Source organism: Meleagris gallopavo, chromosome 6, assembly GCF_905368555.1.
Source record: "Meleagris gallopavo chromosome 6, MGAL_WU_HG_1.1, whole genome shotgun sequence".
Taxonomy (NCBI): Eukaryota; Metazoa; Chordata; class Aves; order Galliformes; family Phasianidae; genus Meleagris; species Meleagris gallopavo.
Window position 1 is genome coordinate 19,852,144 of NC_139409.1, and position 23,453 is coordinate 19,875,596.

At 37.6% G+C, this 23,453-nt stretch overlaps 1 protein-coding gene across 3 annotated transcripts in view; it reads left to right on the forward strand.

Annotated features, from left to right (window-relative positions):
• The window catches only part of RSU1 (Ras suppressor protein 1), a 97,581-nt gene that overhangs the window by 38,861 nt on the left and 35,267 nt on the right, over nt 1-23,453 (forward strand). For all 3 annotated transcript variants that reach the window (XR_014884224.1, XM_085227338.1, XM_085227337.1), the window contains exon 8: nt 1,426-1,558. Coding sequence is in view for 2 of the 3 variants with exons in the window: in XM_085227338.1 (XP_085083464.1) it covers nt 1,426-1,558 (133 nt within the window). In the remaining variant the exon portion in view is untranslated. The remainder of the gene's footprint in view (nt 1-1,425; nt 1,559-23,453) is intronic.

Consider the following 23,453-nt stretch of genomic DNA (forward strand, 5'->3'; position numbering starts at 1 on the left):
TGCTTCCTGCATGTCGTTATTTAAAAAGAACAGGCCTCAGACAGCTGACAGATGAGCTGGGCAAGGTAATGGTAACTTGTTGATAGGCGATATGAGATGTATGACATCTTTTCACAGAATATAATGGTCTGCCTTTACTCTAATTGCATTAACCCTTTGTATTGAGAGAAGCATAGTAATGATTAGCAGGAATGCAGAACATGAGGAAATGCAAAGGGCTGGCAAGAGCCTGTAGCATATGTGAGTGCTCGTGTGACTTACATGGGTGCCTTTTGTTTTGTAGAATGAGCAGATCAGGTTGCTTTTAGAATTCTGTGACAGCTTGACTTGGTTGTTCTTTAAAACCTTGTATTTTTTTTTTTTTTGTTGTTTCATTTCCCGTGGTTTTCTGTTGTGGTTTTTTTTTTTTCTTTTTGTATTTGTGACTTTCCTTTCTAACAGTAGTGCTGGGATTCCATTAGTAACAAAATTTGCAGAATAAAGATTTGGAATGGTAGCAGAGATTTTTTTTTTAATTTTTTTATTTAATTTGAAGAACACTTATTTCAATGGCTAGGCCTTCCTGGAACTTAGCCTCTTGTAACCATAGCCATGAGAAGTTTCTCATGAGCATCTGCTGTTGTGGTTTCTGGTAGTAAATAGTTACAAAACAAGCTAACAAAAATAAACAATAAAAATTTCCTGAAAGTCTTCAAGGCTTCTTGTCAACAAAATAGGTAAAGCTGACCTGTAACAAGAACGTCTTTGTGTTTCTTGGTATAGGGGATTCTCATCATGGGATCTTGGTGCAAATAGCTCACTGGGCGCTGACAAGGCAAGAAGCCCATTGGGCATCATGTGTTGACATGGTGCTTGGAGTAGTCATTGAGAAATGCTTTGCAACATTAAGCTTCAGCAGAGCTAAATCTTACTGTAATGTCATTCACGATTCATTCCAGCAAGCCATGGCAGACAGGGATGTCTTGCTGACTCGTCCTGTAGGCCCAAAGGGTATGTTTAATGGTGTGGTTATGTGAAACTTCTGGTGCTGCAGTAGCGCTGGGAAGTTCAGAGGGAGGTATCAGAAAGCCCCAGGTTCTTATTCACTTGTTCTGACAGTGCTGACTGAATGTATTCCTGTGCAGGGCACCCAAAAACCTATCCACTAATTAAGCTCTACTTCAAACTAACTCGTTGAATGAATATTACAAATAGCAGTCCAAATTCAATCCTGCCGTGCAATATGTTGTACCGCTGAAATGAATATTGTGCAACTGCATCCATCATGGTGGGATCTGCTCTGTCCTCCTTGTCCACTCCATTAAGCCTGAAATGTTTCCTTTGATTAGTTTGTACTTTTCAAAATGAATGGTTTTTTTATTTGCAGCAAGATATGTCTTTAAACTTTTTTGTATTTCTTTTTTTTTCCCTATGGCATTTCTTCAGGTAATTTGGATTTGACTGGTCAAAAGCAAGTCTTCAAAGCAGAGAACAATCCTTGGGTAACCCCTATAGCTGACCAGTTCCAGCTGGGAGTGTCTCATGTTTTTGAGTACATTCGATCAGAAACATACAAATAGTAAGTATCATGTGACGCTGTTCTGTGCTATCAGTGATGGTTTTTTTTTCCTGTAGCGTGCTTAGCAAAATGTTATCAGCTACACCCTTCTTTCATAATCCATGCATTAGCTAGGGATTTGGGGTAAATATGCAAACTGTAAACTTATATTGAAGAGTTTTGCTAACTGAAGAGTAAATAAATACGATTTAGACACATTAAGGAAGTACAGAGATTGCTCAATATTGTCCTACGTTTGTTGTAAGAACTGTTGGGTAACGTGAGGAAGGTGAAAGAGCACAAATTACAAACCTTAGGGATATTAATTTTAAGTAAGCGCAGTAAGGTTTTTTATAGATTGAAATACGTGTTCATTGATGGCTTTGGCTGTGAGTTGTTGTGTGTTGAAAAAAAAAAAAAGTCCAAAATTCAGACTTTTTAATCTGGACTGTTTTACTTAAGTCCCTAACTTTGCTAATTCAAATATAGATACTAGTGCTTTCCTCAACAGCGTAATTGGATAAAATAGCTCTTGTGCTGGGCTTCTCATTTTAATTCTATAGTCTGTACAAATACAGAATATTTGTTTGGGAAATAATGTCTTTAATAATTCACTGAATTAAAGTATTTATTTGCACTGAAAATGTTCGTGTTACCAGTCCACAGTTTATTTTCAGATGGGAAGTTACTTTTGTGTTTGACAACTACTTCAATTCTATCTTCCGTGAAACAGTAGGTAATGTAACAGACAGTACAACTGCTAGGTTGGAAACTTAATTTTTGGTATTTCCCCTTTACTTAAAAATGTATGTTAGTAATTTAGAGGTATTTATGACAGTTCTTAAATGGTAGCTGCCAACTCAATTACCAAAAAAGCATAAGTAGGGGAAGGTTTGGGGGTTCCAATTAAGTAACTGAGATCTGAATTTCTGTATGAAACTATAAATGATCCAGTAGTGGCTTTTGTATGCTGTTCTTCGTTAAGAGAATTTAAGTGATAAGAATCATAGCTGGGAATGTGGCTACAAAAACTGTGTCTCAGAAATGTCCTGATCTTTGTCTGCTAATGCATAGTTCTCAAGATTATTCATGTAGGCTGTACTACTTTTCTTCTGGTAGCGTTTTGTACTGCAAACGTGGTACAAGGAGGCAGCTATCTGTCACCTGAGAGTATCTCCGTAGTCTATTGTATACCTGCATCTAAGTTTTCTGATAACTTATGTTGTAATTTCTTATGATCAATTTTATATTCATCTTCGAGCAGTATAAATTATGGTCTTTCATGGAGATAGCAGAGTTTCAAGGACCGAAATAAGTATTTGACACACACTAAGTTTTTGGGGGAGCTGTTGGTAGGCACTTCAAATAAATGCATCTATAAATAAAAATAAAAAAATATAATAGGTAATGACTATAGCTGTTGAGTAATAAACTGCTCGAGTAACTCTTCTTTTGCAACCAAAATCTTCTGAAATTCATCAGTTTTTGTAACTGTTGCTCTTTGTTTTAAATAAGCCCTGTTATGTTTGCTGTCTCATTTGCTGCTGAGGTGTAATGGTGTCTTGTTGTCTAATGGGCAGATTTTCATCTTGTACACAGTAAATATTTGAAGCCTTTGTAGTTAACAATGTAAGCAAAATCAAATTCTAACCATTAGTAGGAGGACAAATAGAATCGAAGAGTCATTCCATGGCTCATTCAGAATTTTACCTAGATATTAGCAGTTAGAATTTTGAGAGAGAGATGTATGTATATACACTTAATTATTGTCTAAGATCAGTGATGAGAAAACAAGTGTACAGATGTTACAAGTTCAAGACGACATTATTTTCAGCACAACCGTATTACATTTAAACTGATGTAAATCATCAATTTAAAATATCAGTATAATTTAGAATCTCAGTAGCAACATCTTTTGGTTCTTGACTGCAGTTATTTCAGATGTACTATAAAGGGAATTTGTCAATTTCCCTAATGAAAAGTTGTCCTTTTTATCTCCAGTTCCCTTTAAATATGTGATCTGAGAATTACTTGGATACCACCTGCTACAGATATTTTTCAATTTGCAGAAAGCCGATTTTAGGTCTTAATAGTCATAAACAATGGCATAATCTGGTTAATGGGTCTAGCAGCATAATTGTGCACAAAAGCAAAGGAACTGTGAGCATGAAAGAAATTAAAACTCCTTTTGAAATTTTGATCTTTTTTCTCTAACATCTTCAGGTTCCTTTTTCATTCTGAGTCTATGTCCAGGTATCTTTTTTCTCATTAGACAAATCACTAAGCTGAGGTATGAATATAGTAATTTTCTCTGCAGAAACTTTATGCAGGTTTGAGCACTTGGATTGCTGCAGATCATTCAGACAAGAAAAAATATTTTAAACTAACCTACGTTTGATAGAGCCAGTCAGCTTACTTTATACTCTGAGACAAAGTAGTATACTTAAACAGATTATTGGGTACTGTTTGGGTAACCTCACTTCCAAAACTGAGAAAAGAGAACAATAATAGCTTACAATCATTCTTTTTGTCTCAGATCAGAAAGTTTACTTTCCAGTACTGGGAGATGTGGGCTTTCATAAACTGGGAACTATGCATCTGTATGGCGTAGATGGATTTTGAGCTCCAGGGATGGTAATTGTCTCCCTGTGCCCATTCCTTTTGCTGGCTGATTGGAAATATTGATTTTGCTTTGTTTGGAATCTAACATTGTCTGTACTAGCTAAGACAGAGAGGGTACGCTCACACAATCACAAATGCCAAGTTATGTTTCACTAAGTGGTTTATGTTAATATATTTTATTTTGTGTTTGCGACGTCTATAACATCATATTTACTCTGTTGCTGTTATCTCAGCCAGAACAGGGTAGCTCAGTGAATACCGACAATTCGCTCGCTTGCAAGATATCACTAAACCTTGAGGTTTCTCTTGATGCCTGGCACAAGACGTCACCGTCAGAGTTTTCCATTCAGATTCTGTGAGACTGCTTTTGTGAAACTGCTAGCCAATAGATCAAAATAGATCTTCTTTCCCTTGTGAAATAAAATGGCTGTTTCAAGCATACTCGGTGAAAAATTTCACCCTGTTTTTAGCTTGGTATTAGGATATTCCTGCTCCAGTGATTAATTGGTAAGAAGGGATGACACCCAGAAGGGATGAACATTTCTAAAGATAAAATGTCATTGTCTCACATACTTTTACATTTTCACACTTCTGTTTTACATGGTACTTAAGCACCGAGAATTAAATTGGAATTGCACTTTACTTCAGAAGTGTGTTAGCCAGTAGGCCCCTCATATCAGCTGTTCCTACTTGGTAGGCGCTTTCATTTCCTTTAATTTCCTCACCTTTCATGAGAAATGATACTAAGTGATTTTTCAGCTCTCATTTTTCAAGAAAGACATGTGCTGACAAGAAGATGGGCTATATATTGTGTTAGAAAACGTGTGTGGAGGAGCTTTTAATTCTGAGCAGGAAGCACAGAAGCGTGTGGCACTTCACTGGCTTTTGTTGGCTAAAATACACCCGCTGTACATATCATCCTGTGACAGCATCATTTGGAAATAGGTCAGTTTGCCAAGAGTATAATGATTCTTAATCTCTGACTGCTGTTCAGGTAGTTAGCTGAATCTTGGCCTTGGTTCTGTGTATCCCCAGGAGATGCCATTAAATGCCCCATGTGGCTCATGGTAGGATTGAGAAGCAGTTGAAAAACTTTTTCAGATAGCAAAGGGTAATGACAACCTCATCTCCTCAAAGGGCTTAACTAAATGTTTTATTTTTTATTCATGTGTCTAGTCAACTTTCCAAGTGACCTTTTTGTTATAAGCATATTCTCAGAGGATCTTCACTGTCTAGGGTACCAACAAAGAAATGATGCATTGTTTGACTTAGTGGCTATAATGTACTTAGACAAGTGCAAATGGACATAAATGTTTGAAAGAAAACAGTGAATTAAACTCCTATGAACAACTGAAACTCTATGATGCTTATCAGGACTGATGTCAGATAGTGGTTTAAAGTTCAGATGTGTGATTGGGATGGGGGTTGGTTTGGATGCTGATACTCATAGTAAAACTAATCCAGAAAGCTGCCTTCTGAATGTACTTCTGGGATTAATCATGTGCACGATCAGTCTTCATGTGGAACTTACTCTTAGCTTGTTTGTTCTCATAACAGAAAGGGTAGGGATGTTGCTTTTGTCACTGCAGTCTGTTGCGGTCATCACCTGGTGGTATAACCTCAGATAAAACGAAATCATGTGCCTGATGCTCGTTGCGTAGAATAGCATTCAGACTTTTAGCATCTCTAAGCTGCTGTTGACCCTGGCACTTACCTTTTAACACTTCAATTAGCGATTGTTGTCTTCCTGTTTGACCTTCTTACCTCAGTGAGGCAGAATTATGACAGAACAGCCCCCATTAGTTAAGTTTCTAGAAAGCAAGCTTTCCCCATGAGGCAGTCAACAGGGTCAGGAATCTCAACAAGATGCTTGGTGAAAAGAAGTAAGCTGCACTTTTCACATTTCCATGAGAAAAGGTGGTAGAAGAGCAAGGCATTTCAAAGACTGATACATTAACTCTTAGCAATGGAAATGATTTGACAAACTCTATGCTGAGATATATCACTTGGCAACACTGAAACAAAGCTCTGAGCTGAGCATTGTCGTTGAAAACCTCATTTTATTGTCAGTGACAGTGCAAGAATCCACCCGTGATCCAGTCCCTTATCTAGAACAATCTCCTCTCCGGGTTTGTTGTTTAGAAAAAATTGTTCCACTGAACCCTACTACGACGTGGCAGCAAATCCCTCAGCAGTCACAGGTCATGGAAAAAGAGATTCTTCTTCTGGGTTCTAATAATGAAGAATTCTTCATCATTTGTTTTTAACAGCTAGAAGAGACTGTCAAGATACTAAAAGTAATGCAGTAACATACAAATAGTATCTGAAAATAACTTGTGTATTCTTTGGGAGTTTGTGGAATAAAATTTCTCGTGCTAGTTTTCTTTTAGGTTCAACTCTGCAAATACTTATATTCTAGAGCAGATGTTCTTGTTGTTCCTAGAGGGCTTATTCTTGTGCTCTTAGCACTAACCTTTTGCACCTACTTCTTTCCCTTTCTTGTTTTTACACTGTGGTTGTTGCAGGTCCTGTTTTTTTGTTGCTGTTTTGTTTTGTTTTAAAAAAGAGGTGTTGTGTAGCCCAGTAGCTTATTCCTGGAGTTCACTTTCATATTTCAATGACTTTCTAGGCTGACATCTTTACCATTTGTCCCTAATATTGATCTGTACCAGTGGTGCCTGTGATCTTCTGTGTTTTTGTGTTATTTCAGTTGTAGTATCACGACAGTATTAGTACTGATAACAAGACGTCCTCTGTGATTTACTGTAGGTGAGATTTTTCTGAGATGCTACATCTCCTGCACAGATGATGTCATGGCACATTAAACTTGCTTCCAAAGAAGGCAGGAAGCAAGATCCAATATAGCTAAGAAGTAAACAAGAGTTTACAAACCTATTTCAGACATTTCTGTCACGTACCAGTAAAAAATTTGTAATTAACCAACAAAAAGTATTTTATCAGTTTGATAGGGGGAAAAAGAATATAAAAATATAATTTACATTTGGTTTTGTTGTATCAAAGGCATGGTACTATATACTTTATATGAAAATACTGATTTGTATTCTAACCAAATATATTTATTGGCTGTATTTTTAAAATTGATAAATATATTAGTACATTATTTCCAGCAGAGACAGTAGATGACTAAGAGTCCCGACATCTCTGGACAATGTTTACATGCAAATCTGTAACTCTTCCCCAAGGCAAAGTGGAACCCATGTTGAAAGACAAACAAGAAAAATAATATCTGTATAAATTTTGTTTATATATTGCTAAGATGGATATGTAATAAAAATGAAGCTATCACTGATGTATATGACAGATATAGATACTGCACATATAAATTCTGTTCTAACTACTGCTATTGCTATTCTCTTTGATGTGAACTTTCATATAAAGTTTAGAATATTGTACACTAATCCATTAACCATGTCAGGGATAATAACCCAGGGTTTAAGTTGCTGGTGCTGATGTCTAGAGCTGGGTTAGAATCAGAATCTGAATGAAGAACTGAAGAAAGTACATGAACAGGATTTGATGAAGCCAAAAGTGGGGAAAGAATGACAGTAGGGTACAGGATTTGAATAAGGATACAAGACAGAGTTGTATCTAATCACTGGGCAAGGCAAGATCAGAAGATGAGTTAAAAATTATCGTAATTATAGTAAAATCCAAAATGAGGAACAGGTAGAGATGTCTGAAAGAAACTGCTAAGAAACAGAATTGAGGGCCTAGCCTTGAGGACAAATTGTGGCATAAGCAAAGATCGTAATGTGCAACTGCAGGTAAATGGCATCCTGAGTAGGAAAAAAAAATAAATACAGGTGAGATTAAATGAAATATGTGTGGAGGGAAAAAGGGTCAACCCAATCTTGGATCTGCTTTGTCTGTCTGTCTGAATTAAAATGTGCCCTTTTCTGAACTATGATATTCAAATTCTTAATAATGGAAAAGATAATATAAAGGAATAATAAATAAAGAAAATAAAGAAAATCACATTCTGCTATGCTTCTGTGTTCAGTGCAAGCAGGATGACAATTGAATCTTTTAGTGAAAATGAAATATTTTTCAGTCCACTCAGTAGAAGCCTGACCAACATTTTGTTGTGAGAAACTGTTTTAAACATCCAAGCCCGTGGACATGCATTCATGAGGTTTAGAAAAGGCGACTGAAAGAGTCTGCCAAAAGTGGCAGCAATGCTGTTATCATTCCAACATCAAGGAAGGCAGATAGTCTAAACTTTAAACTTATGATTATTATGAACTAATTTACTTTGGCATCAGTTTTTGGTTAGTGAAGCAGACATGGGATTTCAAGACTTAAAGAATATAACTGCAATACGAATCTAGTTATAATACAGCTAACATGTTAATGCAGTTTTGAAAACTGTGTGTTAAAGAGAGATTAGAAATTTGGTCAGCCAAGGCAACTCTTTGACTACAGCAGATTCCTGTGAAGGATTTAGCTTGTAAAGCTGAACAGCATTCTCATTAAAAAATGAGTTTCAATAAAGCAAATACTTAAGAAGAACAACTGCCCAATAGGTCTGGGCAATAATTGCCAACAAGGGCATTTCTGTAAGCTCTGCAGAGATCTGACCTAAAACTACTCAGTGTTTTCCTCAGTTATTTGGAAGCAAATACACAATCATTTCTGAGTAAACTTTGTTAGATGACCTGGAAGCTGGTGTGAAGGCAGTGAAAACATGGCTGTCTTGGATCTCTTAATAAACTGTGCCCTAGCACAGTGTATCTGACAGCAACTTGAAGCAGAGTTACACATCTGTGAGTCAGGTTTGGCAAATCATAGAATGATTAAGATTGGAGAAGACCTTTAAGATCATCTAATGTGTGGGGGGCAAAGTGGCAAGGTCAGACTCTTTTCAGCAGTGGAGACAGGACAAAGGGAAACGGCCAGAAACTGCAGCATAGGAAGTTCTGCACAGATGTGTGCAAGAACTTCTTTACAGTGAGGGTGATGGAGCACTGGAACAGGCTGCCCAGGGAGGTTGTGGAGTCTCCTTCTCTGGAGATATTCAAGATCCACCTGGACACCTACTTGTACGACCTGGTGTAGGGAACCTGCTTTGGCAGGGGGGTTGGACTCGATCTCTGGAGGTCCCTTCCAACCCCTACGATTCTGTGATTCTGTGATCTAGTGCAATCATCTATCTACCACTAGTATTGTCCATTAAACCATGTCCCTGACTACCACATCTACCCTTACCCTAATGGTTCTAGGGACAGTGGCTCCACCACATCCCTGAGCATCCTGTTCCCATGCCTAACTGCTCTTTCAGAGAAGAAATTTTTCCTGGTATCCAACTTGAACCTCCCCTGATACAACTCTAGGCCATTCCATCTTGTCCTATCAGTGTTACCTGGGAGAAGAGGCCAACCCCTACCTCACTACAACCTCCTTTCAGATGGCCATAGAGAGCATTAAGATCCCCCCGAGCCTTTTCCATTCTGAACAATCCCAGTTCCCTCAGTCACTCCCCATAAGACTTATGCTCCAGACCCATCACCAGATAGATACTTCCCACCAAGTTGGTATTGCTTGCAAGCTTATTGAGGGTGCGCTCAATTCTCACGTCCAAATCATCGATGAAGATATTAACCAGGATGGGCTCCAATACTAACCTCTTGTGACTGCTTGCCAGCTGGATTTAACTCCATTCAGTATCTTTATCTGGAGTGTACCTATGCTTTGTGGTTAGGGTTGTGGGGGGCATAAAAAGGAGTGAATGTTTTTTTTTTCCGGAAAAATCTGCTCTGAAAAGTGTCTGACATAACGTAACTGAAGTGCACTGTCAGTTTCAGTGCTATATCTAAAAGGCCTAGAAGTCTTGGGCTTATATGCACGAGAATAAGAGCTCACTTTTTAAACTTCAACTGAATGTAGTTTGGGGGTTGGTAGTTTTAAAGAGGTGTAAAAAACGAATGTGGATAACACATCTCAAAATGATTTGAGAGCAAAAGTCAGGTAGAATGGGGAAAAGCAAGGTATAGTGTTGTAAAAAGATGCTTATGGGGCAAACCGCTAGAGGAAGTAGCAGATTCATTTTTCTCCTATTGTCCTCTGATTGCATCTAGATACTTCTTGAGAAAATGTGTTTTAAATCAACACATTGCTATAAGTTACTGTATGAAACATCATGGCGTTTGCTGTGTTATGGCCAGCATATAACAGGGGCAATCTATTGCCTGATTTTAGCCTTCACCAGAACTATTGTAATTTAAGGCCTCTTATCTAACTTAGGGTTTGCTCCAGGGCTCCAGATGCTGTATGTGTGGATTCATCCTCAGTGGATTCAGAGGCTCTTCTCACCCAGCCCTGCAGCATTTCTGGTTGATCTTGTTAAGCAAAGGCAGCATGTCTGAAATACAGGCTATTAAGAAACTGGGCAGATGTTTTCTGAAGGTACCTTACCTAATCTTTTCTGTGAGGATGTTCATATGTGCACAAGTAGGTCTTTAAAATAGGTAGGAAAAACACTGGAGCAATTTTAAAACAAATCCTGAAGACTGCAACTGGGTGAGAAATAAATAGGAATCAGCTGACAATGGAATGCTAATTGAGACTTAATGTGAAAAGGCATTGGTAGGAGATAAAGGATTTCTGGTAACCTATAGCTAACAGAAAGTGGGGGGTAAGCTGGTTAACCCCTTGTACTCTTCACAACTTGATTTGTTTTGCTTGCTTGCTTGTTTTCTTCTTTAGATTGGTTCTTTACAACCAAACAAGAAGAGTTACTGCATGTATTTGCTGTTTTTATTTGAGAGATAAATTAACAAGTGACGCTTTTATAATCAAGCAGAACTGTCTGAAATTTCTATTCTCTATGCAGTCATATCTATTTTATTACATGCTGGCTTTTATTGAACTCCGATTTTTTATTTCATTCTCACATTACTTATTTTTTTGTGTGTGATTTTCAGCAATTTTGTTTTTACTTTTCTGGTGAGGGCTATCAGTTAGTTAGAGAAGTTTCCCTAGTTTTATGATTGCTTTTATCAGCTGTTTATCCAATGGAAGGCTTAAGTGGAAATTATGTTGTGTAATTTACTGGTGCCTCTGGTAAAACTTTTTAAAAGTCATGACTTTATTTCAGCTGGTATTACTACTATCCAGTTACATGCACTTTTACAGCCCTTTATACCTACCTATGGGGCAATTTTGGAAAAGGTTATGATGAGATTTCATTTGAAATTCTTCTCACTAAAATTAACTTTTTCTTGAAAAGTATGAAAATCAGAATATTCTTCAGTATATGACACAAGATTCCTCAGTCCTGCATCTCAACTCTTTCTTCTATCCATACAAGAAATATTTTGCTGTTACAGCTGGGGTCAGATTTAAGTCGTGATTCTGCAAGTCCTTATGGAAACAGTTTTGTGATGGCTTTTTCCTGTGCCCAGCAACATTAGCATTTTAACTCTGCAAATCTGATGTACTGGAAATCAGTTAGAATCAAATATCCCAGGAAAAAAGATCCTGTATTTTTACTTCTTTATTATACTTGGTTGGAGAAATGGGAAAAAAAATTGCCATCTAAAGTGAAGAATGCGGGAGCCTGAACAGTAAATAGAATTACTTAGGGTAGTGACCATTTCAGTTGCTACAGTTTCATCTAAGCAGTAATAAAAAAACCAAGAATATTAACCTTCTTCATAGTTTTGCCAGATGTTTTAAGAAGCTCCACTCCAGTGCGAAATGTAAACAGTAGCGTTTATTACACTGAATAGAGAGCAGCGATCCCAGAATCCTTTTTATTATCCATATAGTCCACTTTTGAATTTATAATCAAATGGGTTTTTCAATCTTACAATCATATGTCTTGCAACAAACTGCTATTCTGTGATGGAAAATAGATGCAGAAGTAAAAAACGAGCAAATCCTAAACCCAGTGCTATCAGTATGATTTCCCTTAAAATGAAAAAGAGAATATTTGTTGCATATTCACGTATGTACACCCAAATCTCTTTCCCCATTTTGCTTCAGTGTATAGTTCAGTGGGATTTTTTGCATGTTAAACATGCATTTGGGAGTTATTCAGGAAAAGTATCTGGGGCCACAGAGTTCAGGACTCTTCAGAGGCATTAGTTCAGATATGTTGCAAGAACCTATTACATGTAAGTACTGAAAGGAGATACAGCAGTTGTGGAAGAATATAATTTTTGGCATAGCTGTGCACGCAAATTCTGGCTTCTAAAATACAGATGAGTTTTAATTACTAAAGCTGAAACTGCGATTTAACAGTTTTTAGTTACCTTTCAACTGGATACAATTTCCAAATGAAATTCTGGTTTTTAGTTTTGATTATTACATGTTGTCTGCTGTTCATTTCCTAACTGTCCCAACATTAGATTTACTCTATTGTTGATGTTATAAAAGGCAAGGTGTGCAAGGATTGACAGTGATGATCCTGAATATAAATTAAATCAAGCAAATTGATACAAGATAAAATTACCAAATCAACCTTTTTTATTCTATATTTTATGGAATACCTAATGTATGTTCGGCAGTAATTTACTCTTGCACATGAATTTCTGACAGTTTCGATTCTTCTGGCTTATTAATCAATGTAGTCAGCACCAGAACAATTTTTATGAGACTCACTAGTCATCAAAAATTTATTACCAGATAAATCAAAGAAACAACTAGCATCTTAATAAGGTGAGCAAAGTAGCATGTAAAAAATCATTCAAGACGACATGATTTTGACACTTGTACATAGCATTTACTGCTCGGGTCAAATGTTTTGTTTGTACTTTCATTAAAATAATCATCACAGGGACAAAATTACTTCCTTTTGTGCTAGGTCTTTCTTTCCTTAATTTTTCCTATCTAGATATGTGTATTTTCATGTTTGCTCTATTCCGATAAGCATGGAACTTCTATATAAAACATAATGAAGAACATAAACTCTGAAACTTGTGGAATACTTTGCATTTTAGGAATAAGACAGGATGGAAGATTATTGAGAGCAGCATCAGCTTATGGTTGTGTAAGGAATTCTGATATTTGTTCCAGCTCAAGCTGTCATATTTGATACAGTAATGTTTCTACTTTATGAAAATATTACACGCTTTTCGTTTCGTATTTAGAAAAGTAAGAATTTCCTAGTCAATGCTTGTTGTGAATGCCATTGGTAGTCTAGTAAAACCAGAGCTGTGTGCTTCCCAAATCTGCCTCTTGATTAAAGGTAAACACTCATTTTGCCAAGCAACTTTTGCATTTAAAGCTTGTACTGATACAGAACTTAGTGGTTCAGTATCCTGCTCTGGCTTCCCTGGCAGATGCTGGGCCCAAGGCACCATGATGTAGTAGACTGTGCTGATGACAGGACATACTGGTGACACAACAGGTCCCTTCCCCTTGCCACTGCTTAAAGTCCTGGGTGTGAATACGTTGGTGGAAAAATCTTGGTGCAAGCTGGAGGCCTGGCTTCAGAGGAGCATGAATATTCTGGAGAACAGTGAAAACAGAAAATTGAGTTATTTAATGAGGCCTGGTTTGTCTCAGCACACAAACGTGGACACATAAAGCAGATGCAAAGTGATCCGAATGTTGACCTGAGGTTGTCCCTGTAGGCAGGGGGGGGCAACTTGGGGGCCAGAGCAGTTTGCCAAAAAAAGAAGAATCCTGTTCTGGAGACCCAAAGAGGGCCCATGGCCACCACTCCACCAGCAGTAGGTTGCTGGAGTAGTGGAGTGATACCTGTCTGGAGCTCCCACTCCTGTGCTCCAACCAGCTCTGCTCATCTTGTAACCATCTAGGAGGGAGGTTTGTGGAGCCGAAGTGGCTGGAAACTAACCACTTTTCTTGATAAGTATAGTTTAGTCTGAATCACCTCCTTGAACCGTCTTAGCACTTGAGAGCCTTTGCTAGCCCAGTGGGCAGAAATGCACGGCCAAGGAGAAGGCATCCCCAGCTGGGGTCAGTCTGAGGTGGAGAAGGAGAACCTCGGTTCTTGTGTTCATTTTTAAACTCCTGCACCAAATGAAGCAAATTTCCTCCGAGGAGAAAATGACTACTTTTAAGAACTTGATGTTTAAAAACTCACCAACACTGACAAACTCATGGGAAGACTGGATTTCTTTATGTGCTGCAATTACAGGGAAGGAAAAGCCTCATATTGCACTTAGTACATTTCACATGAATCTGCTGGTGTTGAAAATACCCAAGACTCATTAGTGGAGTTCTTGCAACTAGCTTTCACACATTTTGCCTAATAAGAAAATAACTGAAAGGAGATTGAATTTATTCTATGTTAATAACCAGAAAGGATATTTCTAGAGGGCTACTAAACAATTTAGAGCAGTGAATAACACAGAAAAGAAACCACATTATTCCCTCTTCTACCTAATGCATGCTTTTACAGGAGAAACATATTTAACTTCGCAAACGTCTTTTTCTGTGTTTGTAGTCTTAAATAAGACTGCAGATAGGTCTGTGTATGGATTGAACAGCTTACGGAAATGCTGTTGTCTTGTAACTCTTAATGTTTATCTCCCTCATCTGATTCCAATTCAAATGAGTTATGGCTGGAAATGATTGCTGTGGGTTATTGCATAGCAGTTATGTAAAGTGTGAGAGAGTACTTTAAGAGAGACAGTTACCAACCTGTTATATCACAAATAAAAAGCAACTGAGTAAAGTGGGTGGGTTTTTTTGGTACTGTAAAGATGTGGTAGTTTCAAAACTGGTAATAACATCCAATAATTTTTGCTAACATCTGACTGCAGCTGCACATTTTCTTTAATTCTCTTAACTAGTCTACATGGAAGCTAGCTAAGTGTGTGTGACTTTTACTTTCAGGAGTAGATTTTTATCTTCTCTTTGAGACAAATCTTTGAAGCATGAATTTTCTAAGGTACATGTAACTAATATGTCGAAGTAACTATCTATCTTTCTGTGTATCTTTGGTATGACTGTAGCCTTGTAGCATTTGCAACCTGAGAGGCCTAATCTTCTCTGGTCTTGATTTGAAGTTGAAATGGGGTTTGAAATTGTCCATGTTCAGAACAGCTCTGTAGTCAAATAAAACTATTGTTAATGGATTTGTTACTTAGAATTAAAGGCTGTATTTGGATAGCAGCCCAGGAAGCTTGCATGAAATACATACATACATCAGAGTCTCCTGAGGTAAATTTGGAAGCATCCACTGGATGAATAGTGAAATGGGAATTTAAGATCCAAGTCTTTCTGTAAACTGGAGCAGAATTTTTTTCCAAAAAGCTAGCATCCCAGTTGTACATCTGTCACACACTTCGTATGTGGCTTTATTAACTTCCACCACACAGTGAGTTCTCAAGTTTCTCAACACAAGACAACTACAGCTTAAGGGGTTGTAGGCTCCCAAAAGTCATACCTGAGTGTATTACTGAATACATAGTTATATTAAACAAAAATGTACATGCATTTTACAGTGGAGATTCTGCAGTTTAGATGGCTGGTACCAAATTGGCCAGTCACAAACCAGTGTTAGAGCACACAGCTTCTGTTCGTGCAGTACTCAGTGCTGCTCTTATGAGTAGTATGCAAACGGGAACAGATGATATTTTCTTTTTTTGCTGTTGTCTCCTGTACCCTGCATTTTTGTTAGAGGCTAATAAGACAGCATTCTGTTTGATGTATTTGGATACTTATACTTGATCTAGTGCATCTAAGGTGATGTTTACTGTGATGCTGGAAGAGTTGGTTCAAAAAGGGATTTTGTGCAATCATAAAATCACAGAACGGCTTAGGGGAACTTAAAGCCTGCCCAGTCCAAACTCCCTGCCATGGGCAGGGCTGCCTTCCACCAGTTCAGGCAGCACAGGGCCCATCCAATCCAGCCTTGAACTCCTCCAGAGATGGGGCACCCACAGCTCTGGGCAGCAGTACCAGTGCCTCACTGCACTCTGAGTAAAAAATGTCTTTGTAACATTTAATCTAAATCTCCCCTCTTTTAGCTTAAAGCCATTCCTTCTTATCCTAACATTATCAGACCATGTAAAAAGTCAAAAGGCCCCAATGAGGTCTCTCCAGAGCCTTCTCTTCTCCAGCTCCCTCAACCTTTCTTTAAAACAGAGTTGCTCCAACCCTCTGATGATCTTTGTGGCCCTTCTCTAGACCCATTCCAACAACTCTATGTCCTTCATGTGCAGAGTGACCCAGATAGAAAGCAAGGTATGTATTGTTCAGTAGCTGCATCCGTTAACTCAGTTTTTTTCTCTTCTAGGAAGAAAGACTTAGAAGACAGCAGGCATTGCAGTGTAGGCTGTATAATTTCATTGGCATGAAAAATACAAATCGAGTTAATGTTTGTAAAAAATAATATTCATAGTTAAAATACTGATGGTCTAAATGAATGATGGGAAGAACTGATGAAAACTGCAGATATTGCAAAATCCAAACTGTCATATTCCCGAAGATAATGATTAATTATTTCATACTAGATATACACGTCTTAGTCTAAAAATGTATTGCAGGTTTACAACAGATAGCTATTCAATGTGGCAGAATATAGTCTTTGCATATTTATTAAAATTATTCATAACTGGTTGCTACGTAGATGAACCACTCTATGCTTATGTCTTGCTGTAATACGGTATTGTAAGCATTTTATCACTGTGTTATAATGGAAGTTTGTCTAAGTTTTACAATGATCCATTGGGCATTTTCCAAAATCTATATCGGCATCTTTTCAAAACATGTATTTACAATTTTCATTTAAGCATACTTTCAGAGGATTTCGTAGCAATACATATTTTCTACATATAATTGTTTGTTCCATTTTCTTAAAGAAAATTTTATGTAGATGAAAAGGACGTACACATTTAAAATGTTTGAATATGCATTTAATTCAATTTTTTGTGCCTGTTTTCCAGCTTCCGACTGTAAACTGCTTCTTTTAAAGGTGTCATAGGATGGCAAAACATATTCTTACTGCAATTTCATAAACTTCCACATAGATGTCCCAGCAAAGCTATAAAGATCAATTATTTAAATAATGTGGGAGTGATGCCTCACAGTTGTTTCTCCTGGGTTTTTCAGGGTAACAAGACTTTTCTGAAACAAACAAATAAAAACCACACAGGAAGGCTTTTCACCAAGCTGATGTGAAGTTAGTAATTTTAAGATAGCTACAGTTACTTTATCAGGTGACTGTTCTGCAAATCCATTGGCTAGTTTGTGTACACAGGTATGACATCTTCATTTAGAGTGGAATTCAAAACAAAAAGTCTGCCTGTAGCAATATCCAGAAAAAAAAAGCATCTTGTATATTTTATTTTGCTCCTTTTTTTTTTTTTTTAAAGTAATTTTGAGGAGCGGCAAAAGAAAAAACCTGGTTTTCAGAATGCAAATATTTACCATTAAATATTTCCATGTTAGGAATATAGAACAGTTACATGGTGGCTGGGACTTCTTGTATAAAGTCAGAGGAGCCTAATATTGTAGTTGAAATGTTTTGCTTTGTGTTGAGTACCTTAGAAATGGAGTGTAGTGCTATTTGCACGGTAGTGCAGCATTATGTCCAAAATAAGTAAAAAAGCAGCATCGTTTCCAAAATAAGTCAAAAGCTATTAGAGGCCAATGAAATGGAAAATGACACTTTCCATTTTGTTGGGGAATAAAGGTGCAGTCCCTTTTTATACACTTCATATGAAGTGAAAAATACTTCATATCTCTGCCCTTTAATTTCTCTGCTTCAATATTTGTGACAGTTGTACCAAGTTTTTGGGGATTGCCTCCCCAAAACTTTTAACTTTTCAGCATTGTAATGTGAGAAAGAATAATACAAGTTCATGTCAGTAGGACATGTAAAAGTGTGTGCTGTTGGACTTAATTTGTTCTTGTGCAGAGCAAAAACTCCTCTTACAAATTATCAATGTGCTTCTTCCCAGCCTAAGATTAGTATCTCATAGTGGTCTATGTGTGCTTCTCTAAAATGGTGTGATAATAAATACAAGTTCCCAGATTGTGTTTTCCATAAGTTTATTGAGAGCATATAGATAGTTATCTGAAGTGACTGGATTCCAAAACCTTAGAGCTTGGTAATGGCAAACGATTTGAGAGAGGGTCGTCAAGCAATGTAGCTGAGCAGTATGTGGAGAAGTACCTCAAATCCCATGTCAGAATGGATTTACACTACCAGTAGCAAAAGGGTTTTCCTCTTTATGCAGTCCAATGAGCCTCATTCATCTATTCTGCCAGTACAAGCAGCGTAGATAAAAGATAGACAAGGAACTTTCTGAGAGTTTTGTAATTGGAAGGAGGTTCCCTTTGGGAATCCAACACAAGAATAGATAGTCTTGCAGTAGCTTGCAGTCAGCCTAATATAGGTTTGCGCTTAAAAGCTAAGAGAGACAATGCATTAATTGCTTTGCGAAGTCTCTGCAAGCAGTAATGCTTTCTAGTGCCTGTGGGGTTCAAGGCTGTGACAGGCTGGAGGTTTTCTGTCAGTACAATTGTTTTGGGGTTGAAAGATGGATCATTTGGAAAGCTTAACCTTTCTTTTCTCCTTTGGAGAGCACACAACCCTTTTCCTTCCCAAACAACAGGACGTCAGTTTTACCAGGAGAGCTTGAAAAACTTCCAGCCTTTGCCTTTTTATTTAAAACCAATATAATAGGCAATTTTTGCCAATAACTAGCTCTGGTCAATCCTTCTGTAAACAGCAGCCAATGAGCTACTGTAATCAATTTTGTTATAACATTTGCTGTACTGTGAACTTACTCCATTGAGGGGAAATGCTTAATGCTATTGCAGCCTGAGAAACTTCTTGAGTCAGTTACGAATAGCACTTATTCAAACTTTGGGCCTTGTTCCTGAGGTCTAATTTAATGTAATTGTTATTTATGGCATTACAGAGCAGTAAACAGCTTCATGTGCCTGCTGGAGGTTTTGTTGCTGTTGGTTGGTTGGGTGGTTGGTTTTTGTGTTGCTTTTTTCCCACCTAATGATGCCAACAAAAGTGACCTGGCAATTTTCCTTTAATTAAAATGAACCTATCTGAATTAGTGTATGAAAATCACGGGATACAGCACTAATTGGAGTTCAGGCAACTGCTTCCCTAACCTTTCACAGTGAAACTTCTAAATGAAACACTGCAGCTTTTATTTAGTAGTTTGAAAGATTTTCATAGCTAGATATAAAATAATGATTCTTGACCTTTCAGGACAAATACATAGCGCCTTTTTTTCTAAATAAAACCTTGACAACATCATTCATTTGTGGCTAGTCTTACCTGTGGTTTGCCTGTTTCTGCTCCTGGTTTCTGCTACAAGCATCTTACAGACATGAGATGGAATTAAAGTGAGGATCCAACCCAGTGTCCTCCCACAGGGCACGGCAGGAGAAGGCAGTCAGAGAGAAAAGGTACCAATCTGGTTGTCTACTCCTCTTCTTCTCTCCCAGTATCTGGAGCTATATGAGGGTTATTGGAAAGAACTTCTCTGGCTGTTTCTTCTGTTGTCTGCGGACCCGTTTCCCAAGAATTCATCTCATTCTCTGTAACTTCTGAGACTGGGAACCTATGAGCAGAGGGAATAGCTCTGCAGTATTACAGTCAGTTAATCCTGTGTGACAGTATGCACTAAAGGAATTTGCTTGAGTATGATGAATACTTGCTTTACTGAAAACCAGATCAAGAGTAAAGCAACTGATAACATTTACAGTTTTCTTTCATCTATGGCTATGGCTTATTCTTTCAACTAGGCTATGATTGTGTATATTCTGGAAGCTCAGAACTCAGATGTTTGTCAGGGATGCACAGGGGTAGCAAAGAATTCTGACAGTGTTAATGGCTTTTAAGTACAAAATTCTGGGTGTCCTAACTGCAGTAGAAGTGCTGAAGGTTGCCATTTTGGAGGAAAGCACTCCTGCATAGATTTTGAACACCGATTATCAATCTACACTGCAGTAGACTAGATCAAAATCAATATTTCTGCCTGGAATTCACACAGCCTCTTTGAGAGACGAGATTAATATGGTTACTGTTTGACTCTATGTTCTCAATCAGCTAAGTATGTGCACTTGTCATTCATATTTTGTTTTTAGCTTGTTATTCTGACAGAAAAGTCTCTGAGGAATGAAAGGAGAGCCAGTTTGAAGAGTAAGTGATGTAACATTTACATATTTTCACACTGTTAGGGAAGCCGGCTGTTAGACTTTGAACATTATTTATTCATTTGATGCTGCTATTTGTTACAGACCTCTGAAATATGTTACTGACAGTAACTAAACCATCCGTCTCGCCTTAGGATTTCTACTGATTGCTAATTTTGTGACTAAGTGGTGCAAGAGGATCAAAATGTGTTACAGCTAAAAAGATGGGTTTCTATTAAGGTTTTTTTCCTTAATACCTTGCTTCCATAGAGAGTGCAAGAGAGGCTTGTGGGTTTTTTTTAATGTTGGTACATGCACTGAAAAAAAAGTCATGTTGTAGGTCTTGCAAATCATGCAGATCACTTAAATTTGTGCTGTTATGTTCTAAAATCATGCAAATGAGCTTGCTATCATGGTTGTTTCCCCAGTGAGTGGTAATACAACCATCATATTCAAAGAAGTTGAATCAACCAACTCTAAAAGCAATTACTGGCAACAATGATTTTTCCATTAATTGGCTGGGCCTTTTCTAAGTCAAATCTCTAAGGGCAGCATCTGAAATGCATTACTGCTTTTCTTGCTGTTATGATTACTAGATTTTGGATGCTACCGAAATATCCTGGATGATATTCAAATATAAGACAGTTCTGATCTTAAGAACGAGGAATCTGAAAGACGAAAGTAAGTCCAGAGAATAAACGTTTCCCAAGTAATCTCATGGTTATTGTTCAATAACTACTTTGATGTTTCACAGTATAAATGGGACCCCATTGAAAATGTTGAAGTATAAGGGAGTAGTTGCTTTCCACACCATGACAGAAGAAGTTTGTCTGTGGGTTAGTGGAAGAACATCAGGAGTTTGCAGCTTGGTAAACGGGACAATAAAGGTAACATCATTGATAGGACAGATGAAATGGCATTGGCAGGAAAAGAGATGGTCTTTTTGTGTCAGTTTGGAGTTGGGCAACTGGAGAGACAAAAGGAAAGTTGAACACAATTCAGTGAAGAAAGGTAAGCTATTTTTGGTAGCTTCTGGAATAGATCAAAGAGGAGTTATGTCTTTTGAAGAGAAGTGATGCTCTTTGCTGTCTGGGCAGTTGGCAGTGGCCAGATCTTCAGCTCTGTGAGTAAACAACAGAATTCATCATCTGTTTGTTCCTAAATTAGTTTGATTTCTCATGGAAGAATCTGTTATTTTCAGGACTTTGCAACAAAACTTAATCCGCTCAAGAGTTTATCGCATTAACCAACCTGTGTTTATTTAATTAAGGCTTTCAGCCCCCTGGAGCTCTGACTCCCTTTCTGTTATTACTATGCTTATTGCACTGGGCACTTGAACCAGAGGTGTTATGTAATTTGCTTAATAGCTGTATATTCCCTTAAAAATGCCTACACCTGTAGGGCATTAATTTTATCACTTTACTAGATCAGAGAATTTGTATCTCCATGTATCTCCATGCAGGCAATAACCCTTCAGAATGAGCACTAATGCTTGAGAACATTCTTGAGTCTTCAGCCTATTCCTCAATCTGAATATGAATAAAGAAAACTTAAAGGAAGACCGTGGCTGTTTTTCCCAGAACAGCTGGTATTGCTGTAGGCATGATCTTTCAGCAGAAGACCAGAGTTTTTTCTAGCAGTATTCTTCAAGCACACCTCATACAGCAGAACAAATCCTCTTTACTGCTTCTTGTTGCAGTAGTTGTCTCTCTGCTGCATGAAAGGTTAAAGCACATCTCCTTCTACTTGCAAAATAGGACTAGCTGCTAGCTAAGAATTAAGGAAAAAGAAAATAAAGTTCCATGATATAGTGAATAGTGGGGCAAGGTGTTATCAGTCTTTGTGTCAGATATTTTTTCTTCTACTTCTACTTACTGTTCTGTTTCCTTACTTGCTGTTTATATAGTGTGCTTAGTTTGTGTAAGGAACAAATTTGAATAATAATACAAAAATACTGAACTCAAATTGACTTCTGTCATCACTGAATTCTTTTTAAAGCCAAACTAGTGCTTGTCAAGTCATGACACAGAAGACTACCAGATGAGCTCTCACTCTCCACTTAGCCTAAATTTTCTGACTGTATTTCTTACTGTAATTGTCAAAGTACAGCTTTCCTTCATCCTTCCTCTCCCTTGCCTATCCCCTTGCCCCTCCCTAAGAAAAAAAGAAAGCTTAAAGATGGGAAGTACCTTTTGCTACAGATGTGGTGAATAATTAGCAGCCTCCTTGTTGCTAAATAGTACTGCATGAACTACAGATCTGTCCGTAGTGTTTTAGGTGCATAAATATGACTCAAATACACAATATTTAAATCAACAAAAAAATGAAATGTCTACATCAGATCCCAGAGGAGGAAAAAGCGATCTGTCGCTGTATGTATTTTTAGTGAAAAAGAATAAATGTATTCAGCAGAGATATCATTTTGGTGAGTAACTGTTTCTAAAGGCCACATGAAATCTGGAAAACAAGTTCATTTTGCTTCCAGCTTTCTCAGTGGGCAGGATTCACTGGAAGTCAGTACTTTCATTATTTTAACCTCTGTTGTGAAACCCTAGTCCTCTTATTTCAGACCCATTGTGATACACTATAGCCTATGTTTTCCTAAAGGGGGGATGTGAAGTGCACATAAGACCTTCTGATTTTCTAATGTTTATCTTGAATAATTTTGTATCTCAACCTTGAAGATTCCCTTACATAGAAAGGGAGAGGGAAGATTATTTAGAATAAAAATTGAGAGTTTTTATATTATTTTAAAACACTAATTTATCAGGGAACAATGTGAACAGAAAACTTCCAAGTTTCTTAGCAGGCAGAAAGTATGTATTTGAAGTAGAGAAATGTGCCACAGCGTGCCTGCTACCTTATGAGTTGTTTTTCTGCTCTTGTTGAGTGTGGCATCCGAAAGTTTTTTCCTTTGGTAATTTTTTGGAAGCAACAGTGAAGCGCAAACGGTTGTAGGTCAGCAGGTCACCCTTATGAATTTTAGTGTGAAGAGATTAAATAAATGGGTTTTCCCTGTTTCATTAGTCAGCCTCCACAGAAAAAAAACTATGATGCTTCTCAGCAAAGCCCCAGAGTTTAGATAAGTGTGTTTAAGAGTACTATATTTTTTATTTTTGCCACACGTGTCTTTGGTCTTTTTGTTCTCTCGAGTGTATGATACCAGTGGGATTTTTGTACAAGCCAAATTTAGAAG